Source organism: Mastomys coucha, unplaced genomic scaffold, assembly GCF_008632895.1.
Source record: "Mastomys coucha isolate ucsf_1 unplaced genomic scaffold, UCSF_Mcou_1 pScaffold23, whole genome shotgun sequence".
In the NCBI taxonomy this organism is placed as follows: domain Eukaryota; kingdom Metazoa; phylum Chordata; class Mammalia; order Rodentia; family Muridae; genus Mastomys; species Mastomys coucha.
This window is the reverse complement of record NW_022196906.1, coordinates 42,856,258-42,866,844: the sequence shown is the minus strand read 5'-3', so window position 1 is coordinate 42,866,844 and position 10,587 is coordinate 42,856,258. Positions and strand designations below refer to the sequence as shown.

Sequence of the window (10,587 nt, the reverse complement as noted above, 5' to 3'; positions counted from 1 at the left end):
AAAAATCCTTTCTTTGTTCCTCTTTGAAAAGTTCTCTAGCCAGGTGCATCGGTCCATGGAGGTTATATAGTGAGACACCGCTTCAGCCACCCAATGGTTCCCATAGATGCCAGCGAGGGTGATGGAAATTATCTGACTGGCTTTCCTGAGCCTAAAGTACCAGAACACACAGGTCCCCCTCAATACTTTGCCCTTCGATTTTTGGAAAGTGTGTCTCCTGATGCTGTTCCACTTAATTCACTTACCGAATGCAGAATAGGCATGTACACACCACACTCACCGTGTGGTGGTGGGGAATCAAATCCAGAACTTGATGTTTGCTAATCAAGGACTCTGAAGTAAACTGTATCCTCAGCCCAAAGACTCCAGACTTGCCATTCACATGCAAGTAAAACACTCAAGCTCTTGAATGTCTCTTAGACGTTTTACTGTCATTCAAAACTCCTTTTCAATAGTCTGAGTTCCCGGGGAAGGAAGGAAAGAGCAAGAAGCCTTATAGAATAGTCAAAGAGTCACTTTGGCTGGTGCTCTGCTACAGAGCCCTGTCCTCAACAGAGAAAGAAAAAGAAACTAAAAGCCCTCGGTTATTTCTTTCATATCTCTCAGTAGAGTCTAGGTAATCTAGACATGAAGAACCGAGCTGTGCTATTACACCTTGTGATTCAAAGCACCATGTTGGATTCGAACAGTCTCTGACCCTCGAGTTTCTTATCTCCCCAAATGAGGATGGTCTTGGAACACCAACAGGGTTGTTAGAAGGACTAACTAAAACAAGACAGGAAATGTATTAAGATTCTCAGGGAACGCTCTGAATGAATCATTACCCCCACCACCTCCTTCTTATATGTTTCTCTCAGACTGGATATACTCTTCCACTAGCTGAGCTTGGAGAGGCTCTATGGCTGGGAGGTACAGAGGGAAAAGAGGAGATGAAGGAATGAGGGATTTGTGGTGGTATTCAGCCCAATGGTTAGCTCACCTCTGTCTCTGCTTCTAGCATGACTAAGACTGAGACCTCTTGCATTTTGTCAGAAAACCTTAAATCAAGGTTCTATGTTTTTGTTTTGTTTTTGAGAAAAGGTCTCACTAGGGTACCTGGGACTGGCCTCTAACTCACGGCTTGACTTGGCTCTGTCTCCATATTGCTGGGGTCAAAGGAAAGCACTACCATGTCCAGTGGTCTTTTGCCTTTTCAGGAACTGATTTTTCCGGTTTCCCTACTACATCTTTGAAGTAAAAAAAAAAACAAAAAACAAAGGTAATGGAGAGAGAGAGAGAGAGAGAGAGAGAGAGAGAGAGAGAGAGAGAGGGAGGGAGAGAGATTGTCTCTTGATTTTCTATATTGCTTAGTTTTAGGCCTTACCATATGAAATCTCTCAACTGGGGACTCTCATTGCTTTCCAGGATCCAAGGACACAGCTCTGGCTATAAATGGTGCTGGTTTGGGAGTGGGGGCTGCTGCTGCTTTATCTGGGCCCAATAAACCTTATCAAACTGCTGTGCGGCCAGCCTTCATCGCTAAGTGGAAATGCTCTGGAGCCCAATGTTGGCACCCAGCCCACAGCCTCGCCTGCCTTCTCCCTTTCAGTTACCTTCCCCACCTCTTAAATCTAGGCATTACTCTCTCTTTAACACTTCCTAACAAGGGCTGGGCTCTTTAATGGGCAGAGTTTATGAAGCAAGGGAGATTTTCACATAGAGTGAGTATGGTTGGGGTTGGGGGAGGCCAGAGCCAGGCAGGAATTGTTCTTTCGTCTCCATTGTGTCTACGGACTCTCTTTCTCTGATTTGAGGATTAATGGGAGAATAGGATCAGAGGTTAATCGTGTGCCTCTCCAGTGACTGCTGGAGAGAGGGTAGTAGGTGGATGTGGACCCTAGGTAGTAAGCCCTCTTTAGACAGGACCTCAAAAAGCTCAATGCTCCATTCCCATGGCCAGGCATCCATTCTTTCCTGCTCCCTTCTGCTCATCCATTCTTGCTTTCTTTATATGGCAATTCCTTTCTAACTTCCTCAAATCCCTTCTTACAGAGGGTTGGCTTTAACTTGAAAAAAATCAGGTAGTCTTTACACAAGTTTGCATCTTGTTGTATACCAACTGACTGGGGGAGGGGAAGTCTCTCCCCTTGCCTCATCCATGTGACTTTGCCTATGAGAAGGCAACGCAATTGCAGTTTTCTTCCTTCACTTTCCAGTGCTCCGTTCTGCTGACTTCTCTCTCCCACTTGCTAATCTGAGAATTGGAGTGTCACTTGTTAGGATGCCTTGTCATAAATGACCACCACGTTAACAGCCCGGTGCAGACCGTGTCTAAGCTTTGCCACTTGGTCTTCGTGGGTTTTTGTCTCCGTTCACCGCCCACCTTCCTTCTCCTTTCGCTCCTGGGGAATCAAGATGGGATTCTCTGATTCCAGTGGGAGACCCTTGGGCATAGCACTCCTACCCTGAAGCCTGGAACTAAGACCTTAGTACTTAGCCTTTAATCCCAGCATTTGGGAGGCAGAGGCAGGCGGATTTCTGAGTTCGAGGCCAGCCTGGTCTACAGAGTGAGTTCCAGGACAGCCAGGGCTATACAGAGAAACCCTGTCTCTAAAACACAAAAAAGGAAAAAAAAAAAAAAAAACCTTAGGACTTGAGAGTGTAGCTGTGTGGGTGACTTTTCTGAGACCCCTGGGTGGCGCTCTCCACCACACCCCCAACAACATTGCGCTGGGGCTTTTGCCGGAGGCCAGAGCTCAGAAAAGTACCTTCCAACCCCAATTCCCCCTCCACCCCCGCTCAGCTTCGTGTGAAAAGGAGGAGACGGAGCTTTCCGCAGGTAGAGGAGGGAAATTTTCTTCTTTGGTCTCTCTCCCCTACGGTTTGTCATCTCAACTACGCCCTTTAAAGTGGGCCCGCAGCTGAGGGAAGAAAGTACTCTGGAGCGGCCCAGCGACCTTCCAAGCTTCCAGGTGCTCCGGAAGGCTGAGTGAGCTGAGCGAGGCGCAGGTTCTTCAGAACTTTCCATCCAGGTTCCTGGGGCCGGGGAAGATTGGGGGTGGGGTGGGGAGGATGCCCGAGATTGGGAGTGAGAAAGTATTACTACTCAGGTCTTCCCATCTCAGTTTGCAACAATCTAGATTGCAAAACCCAGGTGCTGCCTCCTACCAGGTCTCTACTGGCCCCTCTGGATTTATCTGGCCAAATCGCGCTAACTCGAACGCTCACCCCTGCGGGCAGGCATGAAGAGGCCTGGTTTGGGACTGGAGAAGCGACCCATTTAAAGCAAGTGTTTAGGGTAAGAGAGGATGCAATCCGAATCCCGAGCAAAAGTGAAAGGCTAGATGCCACACACTGAACTGGTGCAAATAATAATAAAAATTAAAAAAAAAAAAAAAAAAAAAAAAAAAAAAAAAAAAAAAAAAAAAAAAAAAAAAAACGGAGCAAAACTGCGCTCTTGAGCACCGGATTTGGGGGAGTTGGGGGCGCGGGATACAACCGTATGCCCAGTGGAAATGAAAAAACCTGGGGCTAACGTGGGAGCTGCTCCTCCCTCTCATCCTTCTGACCCCTTGGGGGTTGCTAGGTCGTCTCCGGCTCCTCTTCCTTGCAACCTTTTGCCCTCTCCACCTAGCCACGAGCAGCAGCCGCTGGCGCCGGGGCAGCAGCTAGATGTCAGGAGAAGCCCGGAGCGCCGAGCGCTGGGAAGGGAGGGGAGCGCCCGGGAAGGGAGGGCAGGGCTGGGAGCGCGCACGGGCTCTGCCAGGGCGGGGGTGGGGCGGGGTGGGCGGGCCAGGGCCGGCCAGGGGGAGGGGAGGGGGCAGCTGTGGGCAGGGAGCCGGGCTCGGCCGCCAGCACTAAAGATGGAGAGGCGCCGGGGCCTCGCAGGGGAGGGGGCTCGGCGTTGACGTGGGACGCGGCGGAGGCGCCGCAGCCGGTGGTGATTTGCTAACCTAGCGGCAGAGAGGAGTTAAGGGTGATGAGAGCGGGTACTGCGAACTGCCGGGCGATGCCGCCGCTGCCGCCGTGAGATCCGGAGCAACAGTTCCCCAGCAACACCCCTTCCCCGATCCAGGCACACCCCTAACCCCCCAGGCACGCACACCCACCCCAAGCTCCAGGCTCTGCAAGCGGTAAGTGTATGTGTGTAGGGAACCCGGGAAGGACTCGCACCGCCCAGCGACCGCCTCCCGCCAGGGCGCCCTGGGGCGGGAGAGGTTTAGGCGGGTGGTGCTAGCTTTGGCCACTCGGCCGCTGAGCTCGTGCGGGGTTCTCTGGTTGCTGCTGCAGCCGCGATCGTCCGTGCTGGTTGGGGGTCAACTAGAAAGCGGAGCTGAGGCTGTCAGCTTGGGCGCAGCTGCCTCACCAACCTTCCTCCTCCGGGCACGGTCCTGTCCGGGTGAGAGGTGGCAGGCCGGGAGGTCTGCCAGGGCTGCGGGCGCGTGGAGTCGGGGACTGGGTGTCTTTGTACAGGCAAGGGTTGGCGGAGGAGCAGAGAGCCTGTGGGTGCTCATATGTATGCGGACCGGTGCACTTAGCGTGAGATAGGATTGTGTCTTATTTATTTGTGTTTATTCGCTGGCGAGCTGGGGAGCTAGAACCGCAGAAAGCGAGGAGTGAACCTGGGGGGCGGGTAGGAGGGGACTGGTACCCGCTCGGGTTTTGTTTTCTTTAGAGAAAACGTGGTGGGATTTTTTTTTCTTCTTCTTGATTGGACTTGATGCCCCCTTTTAAGGAGAGTGGGAAGCTTCGGAGAGACTCTGGCGCTCCGGGTCCTCCTCGGCTCTCGGTGGGAACAGTCCGTGAAGCCGGAGCTCGCTGTGCGCTCCCGGCCGCGCACGGTGGGTTCCCAGCTCTGCACCTGATGCATTCGGGATGTCTTTCCCACCCTGGCGCGCCGCAAGCTTGCCCAGCCCCTCGCACGCTCCCGCACGCGCTCGAAATGCGCACGATCCTGCCAGCCTGCGGACCCCACCGGAATGCACAGGAGCGCACCGCTGCAACCAGCTCGCCTCCTCCCCGCCACGCTCCCAGCGTGTCTGACTCGGGCACGCCGGCAGCTGGTGCGGGAGGCCGGGGTCCCTGCTGGTGGCTTCCCTGGGATCCCGATCTTGGGTGGAAGGTGGAGGACTCAGAGATCTCACTTTGCCTCCAACTACACGCCTCGGGGTTTTTGTGCTTCCTTTTCGCCCCCGGGGGATTGCGCCGCCCGGCCGGCCTAGCAGCCGCGTCCAGCCCGCTCGGACCTTCTCCTTTCCCCGGTCTCTTTCGCTTCCCTCCCTTTTCTTAGCTCTGTTCCCTTTCTTCCGGGCACCTGACTCCCGGGGAAAAGTTGCTTTCCCAAGTTTGCCAAAGTGCTATGCTAGTCTCAGCGGGGGTCTCTGGGAACAAGGGGTGTGTTGCGCCTTCGATCCTCGGAGCGGGGTTAGCGCTGGCTTTGCCCAGAATCGGCTGATCGCAGCACCAAGCGACGGTCGGACCGCTGGATCGCGGGTGCAGAGCCGCGGGTTAGGGAGAGGACACCTTAATTTCCCTCAAGGCCCCAAAAGGCTCCTTTGGGGAAAAGTATTTGGGCAGTGAACGAACCTTCTTTATTTTGGCTTCTCCCCCCCTTAGTTCTCCAAATCTCTGATCTCTCCGGAAAGCACACCATGTTCATGAAGCCTTTGATGAATGGGTATCTCACCCTTGTTGATGCCCTCCGTTTCCACTTTGGGGTGGGCAGTAAGAGTGGCCAGCCACTACTGTTAACTCTTTCTGCATGAGCTTGGCGCCTAAGAGTCCCTAAGACTCCTCCTGTTGAGGGCGAAGGCAAGCCCTGGGAAGCCTAGCTCTCTCCACTCTCTCTGCAGGCTGTGTGAAATGTTGGCTACAGAAGGACAGAGGTTGGGACCTTATCCCATTAGGTCTTTCTGCCCACGTCCCCCAATGGCTGTTCAAAGTCAGGAGCCTCTCAGTCAACCAGAACACATTCTGGGAGAGGCCTTTGTGTCCCAGCTCTGTCTTTCCTTCCTTCTGGGCTTAACTCACACCAGAGATGCTGGTGCCAACGTCACTTACAGAACCATATTCAGTGTCAGGTTTTCTACTTGTCACTGGGCTTGCCAACATCTGGGAGGCATCCAGTCTGGCGTGCACCCTCAAGGCTGTGGGGAATATACCCTCCTATGGCGTTATCTACTTTCTCATTTTAGAGCATTCTGTCCATTGGGAGGTAAAAGAGGAGGCTGTAGCATCTTGTATAATTGTATGTAGGCATGTGTGTGTATGTATATGTGCATGCACACACACACACACACACCTTGGACACATTCAGCAACTTTGAGGAACGTGTAGTTAGAAATGACTTAAGGTAGAATGTGATGTGATGAGTGTGTGCCGGAGGGGAGTGTGGTGTGGTGTGTTTGTCAGAGCCTAAGTATGGGTCTGCCAATCCTTTGCAGCCCTGACTTCAGAGTGCAAGGACAGAGGCCATAGAAACCGCTGGATGATGGAGAGGAATCATGTCTAGGACAACTAGGAGAAGATGGCTTCATTGCCTGCTGATAGGGGACCACCATCATGTTTAACAGCCCTGGCTAGATCTGGTTGTCTCCTAAGGCCATCTCAGTGAGCCAGAACTAGAAAAACATTGAGGATGAGGGCTTGCCAATAGGGGGTGGACAGGAGAGCCGAATGCTTAGGTTGACTAAAGGGAAGGGTTGAAAACTCATTCATTTTAAAAAGTTTTTTAAGTTTGTGAACCTCATGGTGGACACTGGCCTTATGCAGGAAGGCTCTGCCCTCAGGCTTAAAGAATGCCTAGTAGTCACCGCAATCTTCATTTCACTTTATCCAATGCGTGCTTCAGAGCAGTAGGAGAAAGTGTGTGGGGAAGCTTAAACCTTCTTTTTCCTCTCAGCACCTTGGGCTTGTTGGAAAGGATGATCATCTGTTTCTAGGAAGCCCATTCCACTTCCATTAGCCTCCCCTGCCCCCGAGCCTCTTTCTGGAGTAGAGGCATACTGTAGCCTTTGAATTTTTATTTGAAGGGACCCTGGGGAAGTTGTCACTTGCTCACCCCTTTCGCTTTCTTTTCCCTTTTCCAGTCCCCTCTGCTGGCCCCGAAGCCTACCCTGCCCCACCTTGCAGAGCAGAGAAGGAAAGAGAGCCCCATGCCTGAGCCCAGGGGCGCATCATGGATCTGACAAAGATGGGTATGATCCAGCTTCAGAACCCTAGCCACCCCACGGGGCTGCTGTGCAAGGCCAATCAGATGCGACTGGCCGGGACTTTGTGCGATGTGGTCATCATGGTGGACAGCCAGGAGTTCCATGCCCACCGGACGGTGCTAGCCTGCACCAGCAAGATGTTTGAAATCCTCTTCCACCGAAACAGCCAGCACTACACTCTGGACTTCCTCTCGCCAAAAACCTTCCAGCAGATCCTGGAGTATGCCTACACGGCCACACTGCAAGCCAAGGCAGAGGACCTGGATGACCTGCTCTATGCAGCTGAGATCCTGGAGATTGAGTACCTGGAGGAACAGTGCCTGAAAATCCTGGAGACCATCCAGGCGTCTGATGACAATGACACAGAAGCCACTATGGCTGACGGTGGGGGCGAAGAAGAAGAAGACCGTAAGGCTCGATACCTCAAGAACATCTTTATCTCAAAGCATTCCAGCGAGGAGAGTGGCTACGCCAGTGTGGCTGGACAGAGCCTCCCTGGGCCCATGGTGGACCAGAGCCCCTCAGTCTCCACCTCTTTTGGTCTCTCAGCCATGAGTCCTACCAAGGCAGCAGTGGACAGCTTGATGAGCATAGGACAGTCACTCCTGCAAGGAACTCTTCAGCCACCTGCAGGGCCTGAGGAGCCCACACTGGGAGGGGGTGTGCGGCACCCTGGGGTGGCTGAGGTGAAGATGGAAATGATGCAGGTAGATGAAGCCCCTGGCCAAGACAGCCCTGGGGCAGCTGAGGCTAGCATCTCAGGAGGGATGGGAGACAAGCTTGAAGAGAGGAGCAAAGAGGGGCCTGGGACCCCCACTCGAGGCAGTGTCATCACCAGTGCCAGAGAGCTGCATTATGGGAGAGAGGAGAGTGGTGAACAGCTCTCACCTCCTGTTGAAGCTGGCCAGGGACCCCCTGGGCGGCAGGAGTCCCTGGCACCCCCAGTGGAGAAGCATTTGGGCATCTACTCGGTGTTGCCCAACCACAAGGCCGATGCTGTGTTGAGCATGCCGTCTTCAGTGACATCTGGTCTCCACGTGCAGCCTGCCCTGGCAGTCTCCATGGACTTCAGCACCTATGGGGGTCTGCTGCCTCAGGGCTTCATCCAGAGGGAGCTGTTCAGCAAGCTGGGTGAGCTGGCTGTGGGCATGAAGGCTGAGAGCCGTCCTCTAGGGGAGCAGTGCAGCGTGTGTGGGGTCGAGCTTCCGGACAACGAGGCCGTGGAGCAGCACAGGTAAGCCCCTGCTGCAGCCCTGCAACCCTGCTGTGGCTTGCGTGGCATTTCTTTATGCCTGGCCCATCCTGATTCTGGGGACCTGACTCCTTTATGCTCCTTGCAAAACTACACCAAACCATTCTTTCCAGTACTGAGGCATAGGAGGGCACGGTTAATTTTTAGAGAGCGGTGAAAAGAAATGGTGTCTATCCATAACATCAGGGAACCTGTGGGCCCTCCTTGCCGTTTTGCCTTTGGGCTTCCATCTGGTTTTCCTGTGGTTTGGTCTACACTTTTTGTTTTGCCTAGAGTGACAGTTTAATAATAAAGTGGTGAGAAAAACGGCAGGAAGTGGGGTTTAGGCAGAGGGTCTCCTCTGGCCTGGATCGAGCCATGGTATCAGACTTTAGCTTTTTCTTTGCCCACTGGGCATAGTTTATGCAGTGGTAGGCTAATGTTGGCAGCCTAAGACAGAAACAGGGGTTGGGTGTTGTTTAAGTCCTGTACGTACCTATAGGTCTCAAGTGTCTCTTCTGGCAGACACATTGTGAGGCAGAGAAAGCTTTAGTTAAATTCAAGGAGAAGGACTCATGTAAGAGTTTTGGTCTTATAGCCTGTATAGTCTCTTCTCATGCCATCTCTTATCACAGGGCTAGCCTTGGCTGTTCTCTGGCTTCTGGTTTCATCTTTGCAACCCCCTTCCCACTTTTGAGTCCTTGTAATATGCTTGGTTCAGGATGGGTGTTTCACCTGTAATTGCTACCTTTGTGGTAGGTAGTGTTTCTTTTACTAAGACATAGGAAAAATGCTGCGACTGAGTCCTACCAAGACAGAAAGATTCAAAGTAAATTATGGTTCCTTGCAGTCATCCAGTGACGAAGAGGATCCTTCCTGCACAACAGGTTGGGGAGCACTGACCAGTGCTCCTAAGAGAGAGAGTCGGCAGTGGGTTTGTCTTTTCTGTTTGCCATAAACTATCAGCCCATTGCCATAAACTACAAGCCCATCATTTTCACGCCTCTTCCCGGAGTCTGACCAGTTCTGCCCACAAATCTGGTTTTCTGTTGTTATGGATGCTAACTTTTTGCACAGCTTCCGGCTGGCTGATTTGCTGACCTTGGGTGGATTTTCCACTTTCGCACGCACTCTTCCTCCTCCTCCATTCCTGTTGCTCATTTAGGTGGGGAGACTTGAGGGGGTGGGAAACCGATATCATCACCTCTAGCCGCAACTTGCTCCGAAGCTTCCTGATCGGCTGCGCTGAGCTGTACCTTATGGAAAGTGGCACTCAGCTAAAAAAGTAACCATTTCTTTTTCCAGAGAGTACAGAAAACAACAACTGCGGATATGTGTCTTCTTAGTACTTGATCTGCTCAGAAAATAGACTGATGAAATTGTGCTCGTTTTTGCTCACACTTTTCTTAAGAGGAAACCCTCTCTGAACCTTGACCAGATAGGTCTATCATTCCGGATGTGAACGTGCTATGAAAAGTGGGGTAATGTGGAAAGTCACTTTTGAAGGTCAGTTTTTGAGTGTGTGTGTGGGGGGGTGTGTGCTAGAGAGAGCTCTGTTGGTAAAGTGCTTGCTATGCAAGCATGAGGACCTGCATATGTAAAATACCATACACACCAACGAAAAAAAAAGCCAAGTTCACCAAAATGCACCTGTAGTCATAGCCCAGGGGAGGTGGAGATAGACTGGAATCCTGTGGTCAGTCAGCCTAGCCAAATCCACAAGCTCCAGGGACAAGAGATCTCATCTTTATATATGTGTATATATACGTATATATACACACACATACATATATACATATATGTGTGTACATGTGTATACATGTATATATATGTGTGTGTATGTATGTATGTTTACACACACACAAGGATGTGAAGAATGATTGAAGAAGAGCTTAATGTGATTTTTGGCTCCCATAAGCACCCATGCACACACTCAAAGTATGGGCGGTGGTGGTGCACGCCTTTAATTCCAGTACTTGGGAGGCAGAGGCAGGCGGATTTCTGAGTTCGAGGCCAGCCTGGTCTACAGAGTGAGTTCCAGGACAGCCAGGGCTACACAGAGAAACCCTGTCTCAAAAATACCAAAAAAAAAAAAAGTAGACCAGGCTGGCTCGAACTCAGAGATCCTCCTGCCTCTGCCTTTCAAGTGTTGGGATTAAAGGCATG

At 52.0% G+C, this 10,587-nt stretch overlaps 1 protein-coding gene across 2 annotated transcripts in view; it reads left to right on the top strand.

Moving 5' to 3' along the window:
- Positions 1-3,809: 3,809 nt before the first annotated feature.
- Positions 3,810-10,587, top strand: part of Zbtb16 (zinc finger and BTB domain containing 16) — a 187,333-nt gene continuing 180,555 nt past the window's right edge. The window contains exons 1-2 of one of the 2 annotated variants that reach the window (XM_031343156.1): positions 3,810-4,112; positions 7,068-8,424. In XM_031343156.1, the coding sequence (XP_031199016.1) occupies positions 7,157-8,424 (1,268 nt within the window). In that variant the 5' untranslated portion in view covers positions 3,810-4,112; positions 7,068-7,156. Of the gene's footprint in view, positions 4,113-4,162; positions 4,379-7,067; positions 8,425-10,587 lie in introns of those variants that run through there. The other variant, XM_031343157.1, reaches the window with a different exon arrangement.